The 25,203-nt window shown below is 43.0% G+C and overlaps 2 protein-coding genes across 4 annotated transcripts in view; one reads left to right on the top strand and one right to left on the bottom strand.

Annotated features, from left to right (window-relative positions):
* The window catches only part of LOC119214223 (signal-induced proliferation-associated 1-like protein 2), a 102,681-nt gene extending 87,191 nt beyond the window's left edge, over window positions 1-15,490 (top strand). Inside the window, exon 23 of the transcript XR_009957226.1 lies at window positions 15,260-15,490. The gene's annotated coding sequence lies outside the window, so the exon portion shown is untranslated. The remainder of the gene's footprint in view (window positions 1-15,259) is intronic.
* A 304-nt stretch (window positions 15,491-15,794) lies between these two features.
* Window positions 15,795-25,203, bottom strand: part of disc1 (DISC1 scaffold protein) — a 34,801-nt gene continuing 25,392 nt past the window's right edge. For 2 of the 3 annotated variants that reach the window (XM_062566628.1, XM_062566630.1), the window contains exons 12-14: window positions 23,817-23,861; window positions 18,601-18,717; window positions 15,795-16,719 (exon numbers count right to left, since the gene is read on the bottom strand). In XM_062566628.1, coding sequence (XP_062422612.1) covers window positions 16,492-16,719; window positions 18,601-18,717; window positions 23,817-23,861 — 390 coding nt within the window. In that variant the 3' untranslated portion in view covers window positions 15,795-16,491. The remainder of the gene's footprint in view (window positions 16,720-18,600; window positions 18,718-23,816; window positions 23,862-25,203) is intronic. The other variant, XM_062566629.1, reaches the window with a different exon arrangement.

Genomic DNA, 25,203 nt, shown 5'->3' with positions numbered 1-25,203 from the left:
ACCCAACAAAAGGCTGGTTTAATGAACTGGTAATATAAAATGTTACATCCTCAAATGACAAATAGTTACCCCAAAAGACCAGTAAGTTAGGTTTGCATAATTGGATATTTCCTTCCCTTCCAAATCTTCCTGTATCTTGTTTGTTGGGAGTCAGTCACCCAGTTAGAACCCATGACAATCCTGGACAAACTGGGATGTCCTGGCATTGCAGGTATACTAATAAGGCTATTAGTTCTACCAACTTCTCATTTACATAGTTAATTGCTTGTTATTGGATGGCGCCATGTTTAAAATTGAGGAACCCAGTTTAGTAAATAGTTTTAACCAAAGACTTGCGGGCACACAGGGAGGGGCCCCGTGGAGCGGGTTGCGGGTGGCTTGTATCACGTTGACCACCACAGAGCTGATTGACAGACTGTCATGGTCACCAGGCCTCCAAATGAGCCCTTTTATTCCCATGTTCCTCCCCTGGGCCGTCCGATGTGATCAGTGGATCGGGGACACGAGCTCATTCGCTTCATTAATACCCGTCCTCGTTCAGAATAACAGTGTTTACTCCGATTCCCGTATATAGGTCAGTGTGTGTCTAGTCGTCCTTGTACGGTTTTGGCCTAATGTCTCATTTGAAAATGCAGCAGGACGACTGCGGGGCTACAAGTGTGTGGCAGAGGGATCCTTTCAACTCCCCCGTCTGTCGTCGTCGTCCACGTGCGAGCGCTGCTTTGTGCCTCGGCCTTTTAGTGAAGTGCTCCATTGTGCTACAGTCCATAAGCTTATGAACCCCCCCCCCCCCCCCCCCCCAGAGGAACTCTACTCTACAAAATGCAACAATGGCACAGTTGAGACTAATGTATCCCTGATTGGTATATGCCAAATCAGTTAACATGGCCTATGTGATTTAGATTCTGGTCCTCTGCATGCTTCAGGACTACAACGTTTTCGGTGTTGGTCGCAGTCGCCTTATTCTCCAACTGAATGAAATGTGGCTCCTAATCCTCTATTCATCCTATTTTCCCCCATGAAACCTGTATCTCCCCGGGGTAGAACAACATGCGATCCCCCCTCTCCCTGGGCTCCTCTAATCGCCTCTAAATCAGATGCCTTCAGCAGTTTTCACAGGACAATAGTGTGGCCACTAATAAACCCTTGAGGCGGATCGCCATACGGAACGAGAGCGGGAGGTATCTGTAGTCAAATTGGAGCACCATATGTTTCTCAAAGGTTTTTTTTGATAATAGTTTATGAGCATATACACAGAGAGGAAGAGCGACTAAAGCCCAAGATTTGCTCACCAGACTCCCGACTGATGAAAGACGTGTCATTGTCACATGCACACACACACACACACACACACACACACCCGTACAGTAGCCTTGGGCCGGCACAGACTGACTGCAGCTCACAGCAGAGAGCTTGGCGTTCATGGTTGACGTGTGGCGCTCACTTTGAAGCTCCTCTAAATGAGGTTGGCTCACCAACTCCGTTAATTCATTTTTGAAAAGAATATTGTAACAATCTTCTCCACTCACGTTTTAAAACGTGGTACTCTGATTTGGATTTTTCAAATAAAAGTAGCTTCCACTTCATATATCCAGCACAGCCTTTTGTTCATGATGGACTATGGCTGCGGTTTGTGTAGCAATTTTAAAAGCACCACCCGTGGGCCCGGAGTCCGCATAGCCAAGAGAGGGAGGAGTCGGCCCAGTCGCTCCCCGCTCTCTTCTGCTCTCAGCGTGACGTTTCATTGTGAGGACAATTTCAGCTTAACGTGACGTATTTAAGTTAACAGCTTGACATTTTGTGAGATTCACAGGCTACTCGCTTGAAGTTTTGCCCGCTGAGATTCCAAGAAGTAAATCTGCTCAGCAAAGATATTGTCCTGCTTATTTATTCATTTATTTGGCAGGGATAATGCACACCAAACAACAGTTGTTCTCTAAGTGATCCAGAGTAAGCTGGAGAGGCCAATTCCCATCTGATGTCCCTGGCCAGATGTTATTAAGGCAGCCTAAAATAACAAAATCTCAAAAGGAAATGCGCTTTCTTGTGCGCAGATGAAACCAGTAGAACAAAGGCGGTGCTCGTAGGTGACGTTTGGAATGCGTTTCCAGTCTTGATGCTGAGATAATTGGCAGCAGCTTTACATGTAACCGACAGACATGAGAGTCGTATCCATCTTCTTGGCTAAATCTTGGGACGGTCAGCGTAATGGACTCTGCGGATGAAAGACAGTTTGTTAGTATGTTGATATGTTGTGGCAGTTGCAGTGGAGGGGGTCTGTCACTCTGAATATCTCAGCCCGGCGGTGCAAGTAGTCAATAAATACGAGGAAAACGACTGAAGAAGTTTCCTCTTCAAAAAATGCATCACCAAGACATCCAGCGTCTAAGTCTACCTTTTTAATAACGTGCTTTATTGCAAAGGAGCCGAATCGATATTAAATATTAAGAGATTCATATTGACTTTGCATGTCTTGCACTCATTACGACATCCTGAAGAATTATTCCACCGGGCCCAGCAGCTCCATGGTTCGGAATCATGAGATATTGGGTTGTGCAGTAGTCACTGGGTCAGAGATGGGCACATCAGTCATATCCGAGAGTGCTGGCTCCTGCCGAGGAGCAGAGAGCCTGGAGGATCCCGTTTCAGCAGATGGGGGTGTGTTAGCAGGGCAGAGGCAATTAGGCCAGCGATAATCCTCCATCTGCTTTCCTCCATCGCCGACCCGTCAGCCAGAAACACGGCTGCCCCCGAACCCAGAAGACTGGGCACCTACCGGAGCGACAAAAACCCCTGACTGAGCACGATGAAACTAAATAAACTCGTCAGCCTTTTTTTTCGCTCCTTTTTAATTGCAGTACAACCGTCGTTGTTGCGTTTTCTTCACCTGCACTTGCTTCCTTTCAGGTTGTGTCCCTCAGCACTTTCTTCTTTCAACACTTTTCTTCACTTTCTCTTCTTCCTGAGGAACTGAGGCGTGGGCATCTTGCATCTGCATCTTAATGGCACATGTATGCGCATGCGGTGAATAAAATAGGCAGAATACACATAACAACATATTGGCTCCCTTAAGATACTGGTGTTGTATATCTCCTAATAAATAACGTCCCAGCAAAGAGTGACATTCCACTGTCTCAGTGCACTTTTAGACTAAACCCTCCCCTTGTATGGTTAAACAAGACTTTGTACTATTTTTTTTTTTTTTACCCCTCATACATTGATCCAATACAATGTGACCAACGTAGTATTTAAGGGTGTATTGACGTGTCCCTCAATGTCCCAGATCAGTAGGATCCAACATGTGCTGGATGTTCAAGAAGATTCACCAAAGTATGAAGAAGAGCTTGTCAATTGTGTAACTTAAATCTGTCAGTGTTAAGGCAATTGCTTTAATTGTGAGGGTCTGGTTAATGGCCATTTATTTATTCAGTCAACAATCAAAATTAGAACTGCATATTTTTAATGTCAAAAAAGGGTTGCAGATTTTGAATTGCAAATAAAATGAACTTATTGATTGGAATAAATTGCCATTGAAATGACCTTGCCTCCAAACCGCCGGTGCAACCAATGAATGCTGCACATTTGCTTCCCAACGTTGAAATTAGGCAAATTTGTTCTGGATGTCAAGCACTGAGAAAGAAAGGAAGTCACGGTGACTGTGCACATGCTGAACATAAAGAGACCATCTGCTGGAATGTTCTCCCTGTCTGGAAAAGACGTGACATTTAGCTGGTTGCTTTGAGCTGTCTGTCACTTTCATTTATCATTTTCCATCAATGTCTTTTAACCACTGCAATGAGTATAGATTGTTTGGATTATAATGTGCTGTAGTCCTCCAAATTCACAATCTAAGTGGCATGTACCGTGGCTAATTTAGTCATTAAAAAAAAAAAAAAGAGACATCTGCGACAGTGGAGACTTGGTATATTTTTGGACAATCCACACAGAGCAGGTCACCCAAGAGAGTTCTTCTATTCACTGCTAGACACCGAACTAAAATACACAATATACTGTATTATGGGAAAAACATCCAGAGTTGTCAGCAGAATGGGGAAAGCCTATATATCACGCGGGCTGCTTTCTTCTCGCCTACCTGCCCCAGGGAGAGTGTCAAGCAACAATACGCAAGTGTTGCCATTGCCACCAGTGGTGCGTTGACCTTCTCCAGTGCGAAAGAGGTCATACGGAGTACAGCTTCTGCCTCAGGACTAATCCACCAGCAACCTGACGGCAGGAGATGGGAAAACACACCGAGCATTCACGCCTTTCACATAAATTGCCCTTTTCACCAATTATTATGGCCGCTTTTGCACCTGATGTTGTGCTAACTCTCTGTTTATGTTAATGTTGATTCAATGAAGTCCGGACTGCACACTCAACAGAATGGCCGTCTCCCAGAGGAAATGGACAATGATTCACTGGGCTAGAAAAGAAGAGGGAGCTCTCTTATGTGTAGTCATGTTCCCATGTTCCTTTTATAAAGGTTTTTTTTTTTTCCGAGCTGTATGAAGGTTTGTTCCAACCTCTCCGCTCTATCCGCGGGCATCAGCCTTCCTCTCTCAATAGTTTTTATAGAAGCACGTGTCAAGGGGTCAGTGCATTAGTAGCTGTTATTTTGCAAGTCTGCAACACAGAAGGAGCGAGCAGTGAAGCTAGGACAAGGAATGGCCATGTTCAATGGAGCATTCATTTTGAGCGTAACATTTTTACAAAAAGGATGCCATTTATTTCGTAACATTTAATTGATCAAACGCAATTTTGAGTAATTACACGTACGCATTCATCAGCGTAATTTTTGGCCGCAGCAGGCAGCTTTTTTCCCTAAAAACAAAGCAGGATTCAGACTTCAGTCATCTGCTTTGTTGTCTCGAGCCGCAGCCCAGTTATGTCCCAACTGTAAAGTAGATCACCGATGCTATAGCATGGCTAAGCATCCTCTTCTGGCCTAAACCAAATCACAAAGTTTAAATCTATTTCATCATTTATCTCCATAGATACACATGTATTTCGCTCTGCTTGACGCGTGCAGCTGTGCTTAGATTCAGCGCCTGTGTCTTTATGTAAGAGAGGCCCGAGGTCCTCCAGGTACATTTAGCAGATTAAAGTATGAAGGGATACTGTTGAGTGTCAACCAATCAGAGCTTCAGTTTGACGTGTTGGGCATAGTCTTGTGATGCCAGTGATGCCGTTAACCTCACGTACGTCTGCATTGAATGTTCAGGGCAGTCTGTAAATAGTGAACAGCATTTGTGTTTCTTACATCTGCAGTAGCGTGTTCATTTGTCTACAGTATTTTATATAAATGTATATATGTATAATTTATCGTTCCCTCTGATGTAAATAATATTTGAATGGAGTGCTGCAGTTCTGAATGATTGTTTTAGTTTGTGAGTTTTCTCTAGTCATTGAGTTATTTACATTAATTTGAATATATAGATTGACCGTTAGTTACACAGCACAACTTCACGCCTGTGTCCATCTATCCGTAGTCATTTGTAGGGGTTGAGTGACGAGTAACATTTTATTCCACTTGACATGTTACAGCGTAATGTGAATACACAAAACAGACCAGTAACAATGGTGTCATAATGAGGTTCTTAGTATATATAGTATCAATAATATAACATAAACATTAAATTAAAAAAAAAAATCAAATTATAAAAAATAAGCTGTAATTTTACATTTTGATGCTCAAATCAACTCCAAGCCTGGTAGTGACTTGAAAAAGAGAAATGCTGCTAAATGTGAAGCCTTTACCCAGGAAGGGAACCACTTTGGCACATGGAGATAACCATGTCATAAATATCAGTCTTGGGGAAGCCTTGCCTGGCAGAGCCGCTTGGTCTCCAGATAGTGGCGCGGACAATCAGCTCAGGCGTGGTCACACTTGAGGAAATGCCTTCTGAAAAGGCCACCTCTTCACATTTGTAAAAGTCACCTTTAATTATCTTCCAATTGTGAAAGTCTGGTGTTCTTTGAGCTCCCGAACGTTATCCTTTACAAGTGTGACAGGACCAGCCTGACATTTGTAAACAGTCACTTTGCCTCCTATTCCTTTGATTTGATCTCTTCATGACCAACCCGACACGGCTACCGTTGTGACTGCTGCAGCCAGCTGGCCGTGCCGCGTGAAGCTCTCTATCTGAACCTCTCCTGCTAAATGACAGTGGCTTCGCGCTGGTATTTTCCAAAAAGCACGCCTCAATACCGCCTATGCGTTTTGAAGAAATACGGTGGACAACATAGCTGCTGCACTGGTTTGGCAGCTGAGTCTGTGTGGGTGAAATGCAATGTGTAATTGGCAAAGATAATTGGAGTGTGTGAGAACTCAAAGTGTGAAAAACGAGCAATAGTCTTTTGAGCATATTGGGAAATCTGCAATCTGTTGTGGTTTTGTTGGTCAGGTCTGAATCACTCAATGTATTACAATTGACGCAGTTCCCCTGGACGTGTTTCCATGATCTTTATTGTGTGATGATAGATGGTGCGGCACTTTCTTAATGACATTTCTCTAGTTTTTCAGACACAAAAGCTAATAAGACATTCAAAGGACCACAGAGTGTTGACAGCTTGGCCTTTCTGCAACAGGAGTGAGGTTACTCGAGGCCTCTGGGAAAAGGCTCAGAAGTATTCAGCCTCTTTTTAAACTAGATTATATGTGGTGTTAATTCTTACTGCATTAATAGATGTTTTTATTGCGTCCATGTAGACTGTAGTTTAGCCAATTGAATAGAGGATGGCACAAAAGTCCCATCCATTATATGGTTGTAAATAAAAGTCTGCAAATTCACATGCCCATTTTGTTAATTCTATTTTAAACATGGCCTCAGCGATGCAATCGATCACAAAACTCAGTATAATTCGCACCACGGTGTTGAGTCACAGCACAGCAGGAAGAACGGGGAGCAAACATAACTTGCAGAGATTCCTTTTATTTCCCGTCAATACCACGTGCCGATCAGCGATAATTCCCAATTGTGTTATTGTTTTTTTTCCAACCATCCCAAAAATGTTCAAACTGCTGATTTCAGTGTAAACCCACAAAAATATCTGAATGTTCTAATTTAATTCGAGACTGTTGTCTAATAACATTCAAATGATAGAAATGTATTATTTTCATTGATACAATTATAATGAGCTGAGGGAAATCTATTTAAATATCTGTGAAAACATCTACTTCAAACAACCTTTTACCTTCGCCCCGTCCTCATTTTCAGTGGACGCAGTGCTCTCCTCCAGCTGATTACAAGCGGGTTATTTGTTCACAGATGAATCAACTACTCTCAGTCCCACAGTTTTTACATTGCTGAATGCAGTCCAATGCCTTGAAAGAATAGGAGTGGGATGACAAGGACGCACAGTAACACAATAAGCACATTGTTTCGACCCCAGCTGGCCGTTTCTTCACAACACCTGGCACAAAGTGCCATAGTGTGGTACAAGGTAGTGTAGCTGCCAAAATGTGCACAAAGAGAAAAAATCTCCGCTGGTAGTGGCTAATGTTGCATGCGGAGCCAGAGGGACGCTCTGCTTGTGCTGTCATTCATTTCCATTATCCCTGAGTGGGAGCGCCAGTGGAGATATCAATCAGTCCATGGAAACGCACGCTGAAGCTGTCATGTGCCGCGTGGCCGGAGCGAGCTGCGGCGGACAAAGATGGATGACGCCTTGCAACAATAATAATTAGCTGAATGCAAGTCAAGCAGGACTTGACATTGGACGAACTTACCTTGGTGTTCGCACCCCCTTCTTGAGGGGTTTCATCTGTATGATGCAGAAATGCTGCAGATAGAATCCCAATATTTGTTGACTCCCTGCACCCTCAGGTCCACCAGCTACAGATGGAGGCCGCCGTGGTGCAGAGGAACACCTGAGCCAATCACCGGCGGGCAAACAGGATGGAGGTACTCTCTGGAGCCCCACAGCTCTGATGGAGCAGCGTCAGGTGTCTTTTCAAAGGAGTTATAAATAGCACATGGCTGCTCCCCGAGCTGCAGATCTGCCTCCCTCTCAGTGTCATTAAGCCCAATTGGAGCGATAATTGCTTATAGCGAGGCAGTCGACCACATCCGCTGATGGATGGAAGGAGACGACATCCATCAAGAACATTTTCGTTAAAGTTGCAGCGGCTGTGCACGGCGGGAACGGGACACATTGCGGCAAACCTCATCAAATGTTACCTTACATGTGCTGCCAAACCCTAAATTGAATTTCCTCATTACAGCATTTTAATGCATGTATGAATCGAGGGAGTGTGCTTGTTCCACTTAACGGGCTATTACAGAATGTTTGGTCAAAAGCATTGTACACCAGCAGCAGGCCACTGAAAGGAGAGCACCCATGAGAGAGAAGAAGAGCAATGCACCCCCCCAATTCATTCTCATTACTCATGGGCCTCCTCTTTTTATGGCTCCTCAGTGCGACCAACCAGAAGGTTATTTTTCAGCTCGCCACCTCACCTGCCGCAGTCTGCTCAGTGACGGATAATCCCAGCGGGTTCGCTCCGAGCCCTGAGCTTGCAGATGGCACGGCGGTGCTGATGGCGCTCTCTGGTGTACTGGAGACTGCACGTGGACGGGGAGGGAGGGAGCGGGGCTCTCGCAGGGTGTGAGTAATAGTAACACTATCTGGACTGAAATGCCAGGCAGACATGTGAGGAATGGATGAGCCAGTGCCATGGCAACAAAAACAAAGGGAAGTTGGCATAGCTAAAACTCCGAGGGCGACCGTTAATGCGCTTTTCCTGCATTTCCCTCCGCCCCTTTGAACATCCTGTTAGTGGTACAGACAATTCATTTCTATGTAGTACATTTTCAATTCATGATTTGAGAATAAAAACATCACAGGAGCTGGTAGATATTTTACAAATCGGATACAACTTAAATTGGATGCTGAATGAATTCTGCCAGTCCAGTGGAAAGGAGATTTGAAAAATAAATTCACCAAGACAACAGAGATGGTGCCAAAAGATGTGATGCTCCATTTAGTGATGGAGCCAGAGTTCAGTCGTAGACGTTCCCACTGTGCCCGTGACCTGGGGGGGTCGCACACACACAGACTCCACAGAGGGTTTGTAAAGGGCTCCTCAAGTTCTCTTACCCCGCTGCTTTGGAAACCTCCCCAGGGGAGACGCATCAAAGTGACCTCTCAGCTCTGCAGTGGACCGCCTGATAGGGCGGCTCCCCCCTCTGTCTGCTGTATATTATTAATCTGTCTGCTGTATATTAATAGATCTCAGAGACCTCACCTCCTTGTGCCACTAGATGTATAGTTTTGCCCTTGAAACTGCTGTGGTCTAAATTCAAAATGCTGTGTGTGATGTCCTAAACTGGACAAGGTGAGCAAGGTACGAGGACAGAATGCAGTTTGTATTTTTCCATGCTGGTGCAGATTAATAGTGGTGGGGTCACACTGAGGTCACTTTAAAGAGATTTAGTTTCCTTGCTTTTGCAGTATCGGTTGTTGTTTTTTTCTTCCTATTTTTCATTTGTAGAGATTTTTCTGCTCTTGTCTTCATGTTAAGATGGAACTTTGCTTTTGTTATGGAGCAACTAAAAAAAGGATTAGCACTTGGCTCAAGGCAGGTAGGCCATCATACCCACACATACAATTATAACATGCTGATATTTATCAAGTCTAATTTTTACTCTGTTCAGCATCTTACTTTATCGGATTAGCCTGCTATCATTTACCACTCTGCAGCACAGCTGACGCTGGCGGGAAAGTCGGTAGCATTGCACGCATTTCCTCCTAAAACAAAGTACTTGACAAATTGAAATTGAAACCAGATTTATTTTGATCATTAAATGCTCATCTGTCGAATAGATGAGGAGATACTTCAGCACAAAACGTTGGTCCAAAATGACATCCAGACACATCTAACAGTATATAGACTTACGCACAATTGCTGTTATTAAAAGCAGTTTACTGTTTATGTGTCAAGTTCCACGCTCATCTCCTACTTGCAAACTGTGTTATTAAAGGCCCATTTTCATTCAAACTACAATAGAAACCAAGGGACCTATTGTAAACTAATGTTTAGAAACAAAGCTAAATGCTTACGTATCCATCTATGTATGAGTTCTGTTTAACATTGAACGTTATAATACCTGATTGTGTGACCATGAGGTTGAACTGGCGTTAATTGAGATTAAGATGATTTAAAACATGCATTTAGGTATTTGACACAGGTTTTATTGCATGAATGTGACTCACTACTTTAATCAAAATTTAGTAGCATGTTTCTGACTCCTGTGTTGACTGAAGAGGCTTCCACCTGTCAGTTATTTAACAAAATGTCCTGAAGGTTTTTTGCAATTCAGTTCCCCTGTGGCTTTTCAAAGAGAAGTCATTGGAGCAAACTAATATATGAAGAGGAACCACTGCAGGACAAAAAACACTGTCAGGCTGATTCAATTAAACTTGACTAAATTAGACAAATAAAGTTAGTTTGAAGCCGTTGGGGTTTTGTTTGAAGTCCTCTATTGATTTGAACTCAATGTTCTGTATCCAAAATTCATCACTTTGTCTTGTCAAGTTTCTGCCAGATGTTGAATCAGAAACCAATTTTAAAACAAGCCTTTTCTCAAAATCTAGCAAGCAATCTCCAAGCATCGAACATATATTAAGTTAGTTTAAGAAATGCATTGTTCAGAACAATCCTTCAGCAAACAGACAAGTCTCCTTGTTCCACAATACGATTCTTTTAATCCAAGTTCTGTGATGAAAATTGTTGCTTCCATTTAAATCTATCTTGTCTCCTGTAGCAGTGAGTCTGCTCATCGAGGTTTACCGCTTCCATTTCATTTCAATAATTGCCGTGTGAATGTCGAGACGATGCAGGCGGCTGAAAATGCAAACCTTTTTATAGCTGCAAATGGTGATTAATATTACATCTCGGGGTAAGCATTGCTGTGAAACCGCAAAACATTTCAGATTGACTTTGTGTTGTTGGTGGTGAGGCGCCACATGTATCAAAAGGCGTTTATTCTCAGATGCGTGTTACAGCCTGCATCTTTTCAAGATATACATCCTCCCCTACAGGAATACTCGCATCACAATCTGTTTTCTCTGTCATTCTGTATTTCTTCTCCTCTTTTTCACCCGGCCTCCTTTTTTAAATTCTAAATGGCAGTAATGTCCTTGGGCCGCTCGTCATCTGTTGGCTGCATTTGTGTTTTAGTGCCGAAGAAGGATGGGAAAGTTTGAGAGGGCCCACACAACTGCTCTTGACACTTAAAATGTTGCGCTTCTTCAGGCTAAATTGCTATAAATAGGGTTATGAGCTATTTTCAAATAAAGTACATTTTGTTTATGTGTCATAAGTGAACACACAGAGTGACCATCCAGTAATAGAGACCCTTTGATTCTGTGTGATCCCTTAAAACTAAAATGGTTTGGGAAAAATTCATTTATTGCAATGACTCACACCAAAAGTGTTAAAATGATGATTTCAATTGAACAGTATGAGATTAGCATGACCCAGGCAGTGACCCCTTTCAACAGGACAGGCGGCATAAATCTGATACCAACCAAAGGTCAACACGGTAATGTATTGGGAGTAAAGTGCTCTCATGAATAACAGTAAAATGAGGTCAGAGAGGTCGTGTTTGATCAATATGGCAGAATAATGGCATGTGTTTTTTACTGAAAGTAGATGGAAAGATCAGTGTTTCGTACGGACTTTGGGGGAAGCCTGTGACTTTAAGAAGCTGCTTTGTGACCTAAAAATAATTTCATTATCAACAAATACAGAATAAAACACAATTTCATTTCCATAGTCAGCATAAAACTGGAATCATTAACACAGGCCCTGGTGGAAAAATTTATCACTACGAGCGACCGCCCCCCCCTTTACATCGACTCATTTGATCCATTGTTCTAACAAAAATATAGATTAGTGCAGCTTCAGGAGTTAACCTGTGCGAGTTATCTAGCTGGGAATAAATGCCCAGCAGTCCAGGATTCACAGCCGCAGCAACAAAGCGAGCGTCTCCTGTTCCTGACAGCTGCTGAGCAGCAGCATCCCCCATCACCCCGTCCCTCCCCAGGACAGGAGCCCGACTCCGTCTCATTAGGCCCAACTGGCAGCTCGAGTGAAAGCAAAGCGGGCCACGCGCTCAGCCTCCCGTGGCAGGAACCTCCCCATCGTTCACAGAAGCTTTCATTACCTCCCCCCCCCCCCTCCCCGCAGCCAGCTCCATCCATCAGATCCATCGATCCCGTCTCCCCCGGTGTGGTACCTGCCTGTTTTACAGACTAAGTGGGAAGGATGGCAGAGCTGGAAAGATATTTCAGCCTTGCAGTGACAGCGGCGTCTCAGAGGGACGCTGCAAGGTGAGCCGTGTCCGGGCCTCGTGGATCTGAAAGAAGGAGCTCTCCCCCCGGAGGAATCACCAACGTTATGTTTTTCTTGCTCGGGTATACAAGCGCAATAATAAATCCTCCGTCGCTTCCGCTGCAAGTTTGCTGCTTTCCAAGAACGTATATCCCGTTCCCTTTGATATCGCACGTGAGGTGGCAGCGCCGACGTCTCTTTGCTCGATACAAAACAACTTTTTTCCCATTTTCAGAAAGCCTGTCAAAACTGTTGTTTTGAGGTTTGACAGTGATGTCTCGCAAAGACGCGTGGATACTGTAAATCCTTCCAAAGAGATTAGATTGTGTGTCACATAGAGTTCCTCCTGACTTTGATTCTGTTGCTCTGATGTTTTTTTGGGCAGAGAAGCACGTTTAAGCTCTTGAGTGATAAGATAGTGACTTGAGCACTTATGATACTTCTAACGGGGATTAAATACACAGTATGTGACACTGTAAGTATTTGATTTTAATCCCAAATGTGTTACGTATGTTTTTCTAGGTTCACTCAGAGTTAAATTGAGATTTACTAATTTGAGGCGAGTTGTCTTTACTTAATACTATTTTGAACACTGCCGGCAGAACAGTAGCATTTGTGTCCTGCTTTATTAATGCTGTGAATAAGGAATAGAAAACCTTTAAGCAATCTGAAGAAACCCTCCTTAATATTATTTTCTGTGTGCACTATGGAGCAAAGTTACATCCACTAGAGAATGAGGGGACGGAAGAAAACAACAATGCAAAATATAAGAAACCTATACCAGTTCTATATGGACACTATTTGCCTAAATAAATGAAAGAAGGCAAATACAATGCATGTAAAATCAAAGCATCATACGGCCACATCACGTATATGACTGGTCCAATTGAGTGCTGCAGGGATGAAATCAGCAGGTGGAATCAGATGCTGAACAACACATCAAATCCTCAGTAGATACTATCTATTACACTGTCTGCGCATTATTCAATTCATTACAAATGTATTGTGTGCCTCGGGGAGTTGTTCTGGGAAAAGAACATAAAACATGGTTTGGCTCAGCGTTCAGTATCGTGTTTTTTTGTCACAGCAGAGCCATTAAACGGTGCTGTTCTTAAATGAACTCCCACTCAGCACTGTATTATCATCATACACTTTCATCTGTCCAGTCCCAGTGGTTCACAACACCTCTCAGGCTCTTTCATTAGTTTTAGAATATATGATATCAGATGCTTGAATCATCAGCGATTTAAATATCTTTTAATGTGTCTTTCTGTTATTTTTTTTCCTCAGGATAGATCACATGGAGGTTCATTATTTCAAGTTGAGTCTGAATGATAAAATATGTAAAGGAGTGATATTTCCGTTGGGGTTTTTGCACAATTGCTAAAACTCTCTCTACACTCTCCAGCTGACGCTTGTTTCCTGCACACCTTCCACTTCTTCCCCCTTAAACCCCTGTGTTCCTTCTAAAGGGCTCTTAGTTTTACTAAGAGTCATTTCTGAAAGGGCAAGTGTTGTAAATTAGATATCAATAAGAAGATATAAGTACACATGTGCTTGCGGCCTGAGTGCATTTCCTGCAACGCTGTGATTTTACATAGACCATAAGTACCGAGGGTCTGTTTCTGAGGAGACTGCTGCTCCCGCTGGCACAGTGTTTGTAATTAAGTGCGATTTTCAATGTTCGGCTCAGACCACATGAAAGAAGAAGAAGGCAGGCTATTTTCTGTTGTCTGCTTAGTATGCTCTGTGTCTTGTTTGTGCAGAGAAATATGTCGGTTTTGAAATGGAAAGACTTGTAATACTTAAATGATTCAAATGCATATTATTTCCACCGGAATATCCTCCCTATTTAGGTTCAGTTGAATATTTTAAACAGTTGAAGCATGTGCTATTTAAAATGAGTAAAAAGTGGCATAAAAAGTCACCGTGAGTCCAATGTCCAGTTTTGGCTCCGTACAAAAACCCACACTCAGGAGAATAAACTTCACTGACTCAATGAGCAGAACTGACACGCAGTCGCTCACACATAACAGAGGTGTCGTTTTCGGAGGAGCATACGAGGATCTCTAAGGATGTGAAAGGCACGAACACACAAAAAAAAAAACAATTTGCATTAATTAGTGGTGTCTAAGATGCTAGGGAGTGTCCTATGGTTCAGAGAGTTTGTACATGTACCTATCAGACAACATAACAGCTCAGCACGGCATCAAATGCAAATTCAAAACCGTACACCCAAGTCCAGACCTTCCTAAAAAGAATTCATTCTGCCATGATATATTATTCATAAGGGATTGAATATCACTTTTCTTTCACGTCATTTTTTGTGACAGTATTTGTGGATGAAACTCGGTGACAAATAATCTCTTAAATATTAATAAATTAGGTTCAGACACAGACCAATTCATCTCACTGGCACATTTTATATCGTCATGTGGATTGATTTTACTCAATGTAGAAAAAGCTCCGTGCTGCATGAGCAGAAAACTGCCAGAAGGCTCAACACATTTGCCAACCAGCTCTCCCAAACAGCAATTGTCCAATCACAGCTTAGCAACCGTAACTATGCACAGCAGGTGTGTCAATCTTTCAATTTTTCCACATGTGAAGTGGAGCTGCGGGGATGGTGACGTTTTGCCTGAGACGTACAGCTTCAGTACAATACCAATATATCATAAACCCACTTTAGCGGGTTCTCATTTAAGGTCAGCTGGAAAATGTGTCAAATGATATTTCAAAATGATCATTAACTTAAGGCAACTAAGAACTTTAGGTCGATTGGTTACACTTCATGATGCCTCCTTCAGGAAACATCTCACTCTGCTATATCTGCCAGCTGAAAATCACCTTGTTTAAAATTTCCAGTGGCTATTTTTATGCAAGCACATATTCCATTATGAGGCAAAGAGGTTTGTCAGGGAGGTGTGTGTGTGTGTGTGTGTGTGTGTGTGTGTGTCAACCAGGCTCTGTCTGTGGTCCGGCAGATGTGGACACTTCTGTCCTGGCAAGCGGCTTGCAACCCGGCCAGAGAGAAAAGGCTCATTGTGCTTCTGGAAAAAAAAACCTGAGCACTCAGCTGTGTTTGCGGCCCAGAGAGCGCGACACGGCAGACGTGCTTCTGAGGATCCCAGAACAGGTCCCTGCTGCTGCTGCTGCTGCAAAAAAAAAAAACGAGATGGAGACAAAGCAACATCATCCCACTTCCTCCACCGTGTCCTCTGCGAGGCCGCCTCCCAATTAGCAACACCGCCGCTGCTGAGGCGAGATAACAATAGAAGCCCATGTATCCCCTAAAGAGCTCACAAGAGGACCTTTTATTACCGTATTGATGTCTCCTACATGTCACCACTGCCCTCTCTTGCCTTGCCGCATGCCCGCACATTTTATATGAGGTGAAATAACCACAGGAGCTGTAACTCAACACAGGAAGAAAACGGCGAGACAAAACACGAGGCTGAACGGTGCACTCTGTAATTAGTGAGATGCCGTGAGGAATAAATATGAAATAAGATACAGAGAGTTCAAGTTCCACAGGCAATTAAAAAAAAAAACTGATTAATGGGTGCAAGTGTTTCTGGCAAAAGTGACGTGACACCCAGTGGAATGAAGATTGTGTGCTGATATTAAGTCCAATAAAACATATCAGTGGCAGTTACAAAGACTTTACAAAACAATTACTGATATTCCACAGGTACTTTATCCTTCAATATTTCCTACATGCATAAGAATATTTTCGTATTCTCTCCCAGCATGCAGTGCTTTAAGACCGGTAGGAAATATGAGCTTTTGTGTTCAAGTGAGCTCACATTGTGTAGATGTAGTTATTTCATGGATAAAATGACACGTAACTGGAGTCCATTCGTACAGAAAACACACAGAAGTGCCTAGCTGACGTAAAGATTGAGAAAAATGTATTAAAGTGTCTTATATTTAGTAATTGAATGAAAATCCTTCATGTCTGTCCGTCTCTAGACGGATGAAGCGTTCCGCGGGTTCTCCGGCGCTTTGTACTGGAAGCATTCAGCAGAATCACAGAGGCTGCTTGTGAGGCTTTACAGTAAATGGATGAGAGGTCGATCCAGCTGCAAAGCTGTGGTCAGGCTCTCAGAGCGTGTCTGTGTGTGAGTGGTCATAAAACCCTACATGAGTCCATTTCAAACGCCCCAGCTGTCACTAAAGTACTGGTCCTCCTCCTCCTCCTCCTCCTCGTCTTCTTCGTCTTCATCTTCCTCTTCTTCCTCTTCTTCTGCAGTCTCGTTCCTCATGAGGTCATCATCGTGTAACCCGTTCACTTCCTCTTCCCCCTCTTCTTCCTCTTTGAGCTGTGCCAGCATGGTCTGTAAAGTGGCTTTTACTTCCTGAACCTCCTTCTCCAACGACTGTGCGGCGTGCGTTAAGGAGGAATCTGACACAAACGGACAATCACATTAACATGCAAATAAACAGCTCGCCTGCAGATGCATATCGGGGGGCACATTGTGTGACACTTGTGGCCGGCGATGGATAACGGTAATGGCAGAGGACAGCCTTAACCTGACGAAGTCATCAATCTCCAATTTGGCCACCAAACGGATTACTGGGACAGATCATCAAGTCATACCCAATTTAACCCCATCCAATTCCCTATTCATGAGCTCATCTCATCCGTGGAGCTGGGCGGCGATGTGGGGACCCAAACAAACAGACTGCCCATCTAAATTATTCATAAACCCTCAAGGAAACAGGATCCAGGCTGTCATTAGGGTGGGGGTTGTTTAACCCGCTTAGAAGATTGAATTAATCGTGCAAGTGTCCATCTTAAGTGGTAAATCAAAGGGATGGCTCTGATGACAGATGAGGGCCTGATGGGTCGTTTTCCTGTCTGAATGGACATTGATCGTCCTCATTAATAATTAACTAGCCGTTAAAAAGCTTTTCATAAAAAATGAAGACAATATGCAACACTTTTAAGGTCACAAATAAGAGCTTTTTTAAAACCAGCTACAGATTTGCCTCCTCATTTTTCTTCTGTTTTTAAATTTCAGTCTCAGTAGTTTTCCATCTCCGGCCTTATATTGAGAGAAGAGACTCAATTAAGACCCTTAGAAACTGGGGGGGATTTGATCTTCCTGTCACTATGGCAACAGTAGCATCATCTTAGGTTCCGTCTCTGTTCCAATTCTGCAACCCAACAGCAAAATTGTCCCACATCTTCAGTGTCTTCGAGTGTCCACGGTGAATTAGCATTCACTTCCAAAGACTGAGATGAACGGCATGTAAGGACGCGGCCACCGAGGGGTGGAAAGAGGCTCATCCGTCTGTCTCCTAACTGCCTGGCTGCACTGATATCCTGCACTCAGACCAGGAGCCCGCTCTGACCCCTGACAGCGCAGCGACGGACGTGAATCTAATCAGAGGCAAAAGAAATCTGGCCACACTTCAACGGAGTGAAGGACGAACAGAATTATGCAGAGCTTTTGGAGATCCTAAAATGAAATCAATATCTTTATTAGATCATGTTTTGGCAGACCGTTTTAAGGGCGTGACACAAAATAGCAGCAGGTTGTATGGCAAAATTGACAAAATATTACTGTTCTATCCACATTAATAAGCTCCCAGTGTAGAGGGGAAAAGTTGAGAGAGAGAAAAACATACTAATCTATTTCCAATCAGCTTTCTAATTAGCGCGGAAAATTATGTATTGTGACCTGTAATCAGCTTCAACGGTTTCATTTGAGTCATTATCATAGATATTGTAATTTCCTCCGAGCCAGATCCAGCAAGTGGAAGTAAGCAGACGGAGGAGGGAGGGGGGGGGGGGGGGGGGCGAGGGTCAGCGGGAGGATGGACATGAAGATATGACGGGAGCAGAGTCATTACGGTGACATTCCAATCCGCTGCTCCTGTTCGCCGACTTTAATCTCAGCCCGTGGTGACTGGCAGCCCACATCAAGCGCCCTCTAATAACCTCACATGGACTGTTACTATTTCATTTTTCAGCTGGCATGTCCACCCCGTCAAGAAAGATCCTCTGATCCCAGTTTATCTTCAATCCCTTCCCTGAATGGACCCATAATGTCAAATAAGACAGGTTGATTTTTTTCCTCCAAAGGTAAAGTCACAGAACATCAGAGAGCCTAAAGGTAGTTTGGCTGTGTGCTTTTTTTTTTTTTTTTTAAGAGTTGGAAGACCTCGAGGAAACTAGGTCCTTAGGATGGATGGACACAGACAGAAACACAACACAGATAGCATACATTATATCTAGAGAGCGGTGAAAGGATATGGGTACGGGCACGATCCCGCTTCACTATGGCCGTCTGCAATTCATCTTCCAAGGTCAAAAGCCTGTCACTGATGAGCTCGCAGCGCTCTGTCAGCTCCGCCGTCTCGCTGCAGCCATCCTGGCGAGGAATAGAAACGCTGGTTAAAAGAAGGGGATGATTGAAGCTGCAATGTGTCTGATATAATAAGAATAAACACAAGTCTATCTGACAAAAACAACCTAAAAGGGAAAAGGGGGCGTTACAGCACAACAATATTGTGGAGCTTTGTAGTAATTTTGCTAAAACGTAGTCAAAGCGAATTAAACTGGTGGTTATCAATAGCGATTTAAAATTTCACTTCCAAAAACTCTCAGGCGACATTCAGAAGACACTGAAGGTCTAAATGGAAGCAGAGATATTCTTACTTTCAGAGCGCTTTCCCACCAAATCTTTTTTTAGTTTGGTTAAAACAAACTCCGGTCCGTTTGGTACGATTTGTTTGTACTGTCTTCTGTCATGCACCAACCGCCAAATTCCATGTATGTCGAACAAATAATGGCAATAAATGTTTCCTGATTCCTGAAAGCACTCAGTCAAAACCTGGTGCGGACCAAACCAAATTAAGACTGAAATCGGGGTCCTTATTCTGTGTTAAAAAAAGACCGGTTTGTACCTGATAGTCTTTGTTCATAACATGAAGACAATTTTGCAGCCTTATAAAAACAATAATGCTTATCATATCCTTGTTAGCACTCCACATAAATATACACATCAGAGGACTAAAGTGCTGCATAATCTCTGATTCCCCCACAATGGTCCCGATGATGTAAGAAGCCAATCGCCAGAACTGTCTAATCAACAAGTTACTTGTCAGTTGGTATCAGCTCATGTTTACTCGGATTATGTATGTATAACCTTTCCTGTGGCGTGTACTCGGGTATACACCAAGCTCAGACACTGGATCCTATTTGGCCAATTCCCATTTTGCAACTGGGTAGTGTTTTAGTAGCCACTCTCTGCCTGGTCAACAACCACATCGTACACATTTCACATATCCATTCTGTAATGCAAACTCAATTTCTAATCATTTTTGTACATTAGTGCCTATAACTACACAGTACAAACCTCTGCATCCTTTATCTCATATGAAAGTAATCAGAACTATAGACTAAGACAACTAAGACAATCTCCTCATTATTTTGACTACTCCTTTGAAGGTTTGAGTGTGGCCTTTTGACTTTTTGTTACCAGAAGTGACACAACGGGGTGCAGTCAAGTAAAATTGATCACTTTTAGTTGCCCAAAAAGGTTACAATGAACCTTAATGAACTGAAAACCACAACGCCGCAGTAGGCAGGTCGGCCTATAGCGTGGCGGACTGGCTGCAGACTCATTTCTGTACCCAGAGGACTCCCATTCTGATGAGAATGCAGTCACTTCAGCACTGCCTACACTTTTCAACCCATCATTAATATGATTCTGTCACAATGTAAATGACGACCGATTTGATATGACTACGCTTTTGCGTCAACGAGTAGTGAGCATATGTCGTCTCAAATCTCTTGTTTGAATTCATATAATCGAATGAATCATCAAAGGTGACGCTTGGAGGCCTACTTCAGTTACAATGATTGCTGTTATACAAGCATTAAGAGGGCATAGGTGCATTTGTTTTCTCTTTAATCCATTTAATTCCTGTTAAATTGAATACGTGCTCTTATGAGTCAGAGCTTTAACACGGAGCCATTCGCAGTGTCCCAAGGCACATTTCATCTGTTTGACAATACATTCTCAAAACAAGTCTGAAGTGCAGATTGTCTGGACAGACAAAAGATAGAAGGCTGCCCAAATCTCTGTTTGTTAAGGCGTCAAGGTCATGGTGTCCAAAATAAACACACCACATGGGTGTGTACAGCGTTCAGCGGAGTGGCTGCACATCACCTGAGGTTGCCGGTGGAAATGTCGGGGGTGATGGAGGAGCAGAGTGCAGCAGGGAGCAGAGCCGGCCATAATTAGAACGGGCCGGTTGCACACGTTGTGTCCTAGTTTCTTTACACTGATCAAGCGCAGGGAACGCAGACACACACATGCAGGAGCACACAGATACACTTCGAGCAGATAGACACACAGCCGCAGACCCGGTGTCCTTGTCAACCAACACATGGAAAGTCTGATCCGAGTCATGGCTGCAGGTAGAAAACATCGACTCCCTGCAGCTCAGAGGTGTCAAAACAATGAATGGAAAGTTGCTGGTCTCTGGTCTCTGTCCTGGAACAGCACTTATTCTCCGAATGATCTAACGCCCCAAAAGAAATGTACAACCAAACGGCCCCCGAGGCCCGGCGATATGAGCAAGTCGTCCCTCATGCGATTAAGGACTTCTGAATGACTTTAAGAGTTGAAAAGCTCACCGGACAAACGATTTAACGTCACGTTTTTGTGTGGGAGGCATTTAAATGAACAAAGACTCTTTGACAGAGCTCGGTCCTCGGGCATCGCTCCTCCTATTCCAAGAAGCAAGACAGTCCACTTATAGATTGACCGAGCTGTTTGTTTGTCAATGTTAGGAGCTTCTTTAGCAGATAAAAGCCCTGTGTTTGTTCAGCTGATTGATTCTATACTTTAGTTTAAAGCCTCCAGTCAGCCTTCGTAGAATCAATAAAGCCAGAGGATAGAAGACGCCGTTGAAAAACATCCCTTCGTGCACAAACCTTTTTAAACAACTATTAAAAAGGTGTTATTTTGCTCCTGTAGGTGATCAACAAATGGTGGAAAAAAACCCATCTGGTTTGAGATTTCAACAACACGGAAATTTGTATCATAGTATCCCCCGCGTACATGTACATGTGCGTGTTTATTCCTGATGCACATTAGTGCTTTATGTTATTCCAACAACGGTAAACAAAGCAGGCTGCAGAAGCACAGATTGTTTAGAAATTCAATATTCCGACTCATGTTTGCGCTGGTATGGTTATTTAAGCAATACACAGCGAGAGACAGCAGGTAATTGTGGATGTTCCCATGGGTGATGTAAGAGGCAATACAAAGCAATTATATGCCACTGGTACAACTCTCAAGGTCACAATTGATTGTACCAAACAATAAAGCCGCTGAATTCATTTTGAACTCCAAAAGAAATTGGCAGGCTTGTCATTTTCTTGTGTTTTTCTTTTATCAGCAATGCCTTTATTAGCGAGTTACTGGCGGCGCACTTGGAAATCAGTTTCAAGGGCCGTCTGCAAGGTCGTTTAGAAACGAGTGCGGTTACATGATGAGGTGTTACGGTCTGTCACTTTGCCCCAAATCTGTACTGGACACTACCAAACGTTTTCCCACCAAGTGAGGGATATTCTACAAAGTAACCGTGCAGACTAGAAAACGTATTTAGAAAACGTACTTTCTTCCGGAAGTCTGATCCCCACCTGCATTTGTTTTCTGTCTAATGCTCGTACTTCTTGTACCAGTATTGACCCATTGTAAGTATAGCTAGTATACAAGTATTCAAAGTTCTTCCGTTTTTATAACTCCCACAATTCATGCAACTCTGCAAAGTGCAACTGAAAACGTCACAAAGAGAAAAATGTCTTTTATAAAAGGGATACTTTTAGTTAGTACTATTTTTTTTTTTTTACCTCTTCTCAGTTTGCTTTAATATGTTGCATTCATTGTTGGAAAATTGTATCCATTAACTGCACCCTCCGAAATCAATTCTAGTTTGCAAACTGACAGTTTTGAGTATGTTTGATTTTGTCACTTTAAAGGTGTGAAGTGGAAATAAGATTCAATTTTAGAACATTTCCATTGGCCGCTAGTCTTTTATCAACTATTGTCAAAATATGAGACTTTTTGTGAAGATAATTGCCAGCGACATCACATGTACTTTACCTAATTACCTGTTAGTTACAGAAACAATAATTTATGAAGATCGTCAACAATTCGAATGCTGCATGAAACTTTGACACAGAAATCATCCCTTTGAACAGGGTTAGTGAAACCACATTATCATTAACAAAATGCACTAATAAATCTCATTAAAAGCTGTTTTCAATTCGGTAAAGTATTTAAAACATACAAGGTACTGCGAGCGAGTCGGTATGAAGAAGGTAGTGTAAGGACCTTGAGAGGATAAAAGAACAATTAGGAGAGATTACAAGAGTAAAGACACACTAGCGCACACACCAATCAATCTCCATTGTGGCAGCGGGGCAGCGGCTTGGCAGCGGCTGAGTGGAAATCATTTACTTAAAGTCATTATTGAAAGGAGAAAGAGGTCAGGTGGCCTACGAGGCGGGGAATCCAGCTCCTCCGCAGCGCCATCCCGTCCCCTGTGACACAAACGTACCATCGTCATTTAATCAGCCGTCACATCAAACACCGCAACGACTCGACTACATCCGTCGGTTTTCAACAAGCACCGCAAGTCGCTGTCCCGTACACCAAATGACCATTTCAACCTTAGCTACTGTTGCTAAGCTCTCTATTCTCACACAAGTAATCGGTTGTTTTTCTCAACAATAGCTCCTTGATTTCAGAGCGCGGTAGGCGACGGCAGGCTTCTCCTTTCTAGCTGGAGTTCAAAGGTTTTGGCAGCTGAAGAAATGACAACCGTTTTCAGGCAGATTTCACAGTTGTACCTTGTGGCTCACTGGCTATTTAAGATAACAGGGGTTCCTAACAGTCGGTGTCCTTTTCACTTGCGCTCACGTATGGAGACAACACAGAAGCAAGGCGTGTGTTGCCACTGTTAAATCTCGTGCTCGTATACTTTGACCTCACCCCGAGTGTCTTATCTGTTGCCAGGCCAACAGCTCTTTTCGTTTGACAGCTGCACATCCAGGATGAAATAAGACTCACATCGGTATGTTCTGGTTTTAAATCCTCCACGAGACACTCTCTGGGTACACGTATCCATCTTTCCCCGCCATTTGGCAAGCGGGTGCGGATGAATATAAACGTATGGATTTAAAGCAGGGAGGCGTTGAAAGGAGAATACATACTCAGCAAAACTCTTCCCTGTTTAGATAAAGGTCGGTTCATGCTATTGTGCAATCTCAGTCAGCCACACCACCCAACGCTTCTCATGTAGATCAGCATCGACCGGGCGGCAAAGGTCACGTTCAACTTATGGTCGAGTGATGGATTCCTCTGAATCGCAGTGAGCCCAGTGTCAAAGCAACGGACACTTTAATCACACTGATCACATTCCGCTCTTTAGGGACAGTGTTGGCGTTACCAACCTCGGGGTGATTCTCCTCCATGCAGAACAAAAACTCCTCCAATTTCTGCAACAAAAGGGGGACATTTGTTGAGGCCACGCTGCTCATGAATTATTGAAAATGCAATTATGTTAGCTGTGTACTGTATGTGCGCAGCATCATCATAATGAGAGGAGGTTGTAATTATTAATCACCAAAACTGACAAGGAGGAAATAGATTAACCGGCTCATCTGTACTGCAGGTTTCCTTTGTTAGTATTCAAAGTGTGTTATTGTTATTCTTCACTAAGGAAGGGGGTAATTATAACTGCACCTAATCGAGGCTAACATATTGTTTTTGGCTTTAGGGTAAGAAGGCAGAGTAACAACAAAATAGCAATTAGCTCAATTTTATTGATTTATTACTAAATTACGGCACATGTAACTTCATGCTAGGTACGGTATCTGAGATCAGACAGTTTAATCGCTAGATCTTTTGATCCAATCCCACAAACTGGATTTTCTTTGCTCTTTTCAATTACTTCCAGCATGTAATCTGTCACAGGCAATTTTCCAGCTACAGATTGAAAGGTTTTATGCCATTCAGCTGATTCAAATACTCCTCCATTGTCTGGCGCCTTCAGATGCAAAGCCTTTTGATATGTGGGTCCTTGAATATATTTAGAAAAGTGACGTAAGCAGATATATACTATATGGCTAAATTATTATTATAATATCAAGATTTCCAAGATTCTTCACTAGTGTTTGCTTCTCGAAAGGAAAAAGCCAAAGCTGCAGGACAAAACGTGTGCACTTAATTTGCTGCTATCCCCCTTTTCTCTTTGACAAAAGAGTACAATAATATTTTCAACACGAAAGTAAGATCATGTTAGTTGGGTTGTCCATGTTTTATGGTAAGCGTTAAAAAGAGCATAAGATGTGCTTTTTCATCCCGTCCGTGAACGCCCTAGGTTGTTTTTACCGTATTGTGTGCAAACTAATTCGATGCAAAGTTGATATTTGTAAATAGAACAGCACAAATTTTGTGAAATCTTCATGGATTCCTGCCAAAACCTTGAACTTCCTAAAATGTACTTTTCCAGCCACCTGACACATATGACATTTTAGCTCCATTGAGCTCAAGGGTTTTTAGCTCATAGGATGCAGTAGACAGAGAGAAGCGCACGGGAGACAAGAGAGAGAAATGGTTGGCTGTCTCACCTTTTAGTTCTCTGAGAAATGTTAGGAGGGGCCGGGCTTTCGGGGGGAGATAGGAAACCAGAGAAAAGAAGGAAAAGCAGAAAATAGATCCATGCAGTTTGTAAACACGCTGTCAGGCAGGGTAGGGAAAGAAGACGTCAATGCAAGGTTTACAGTTATGGCTGTACAAAGAACTATGGGAGAAGGTTGAGTTGAAGAATTAAATAAG

This window comes from Pungitius pungitius, chromosome 13 (genome assembly GCF_949316345.1).
Source record: "Pungitius pungitius chromosome 13, fPunPun2.1, whole genome shotgun sequence".
Classification (NCBI taxonomy): Eukaryota; Metazoa; Chordata; class Actinopteri; order Perciformes; family Gasterosteidae; genus Pungitius; species Pungitius pungitius.
Note: the sequence above shows the minus strand (reverse complement) of the source record. Positions and strands in the feature narration are given on the sequence as shown.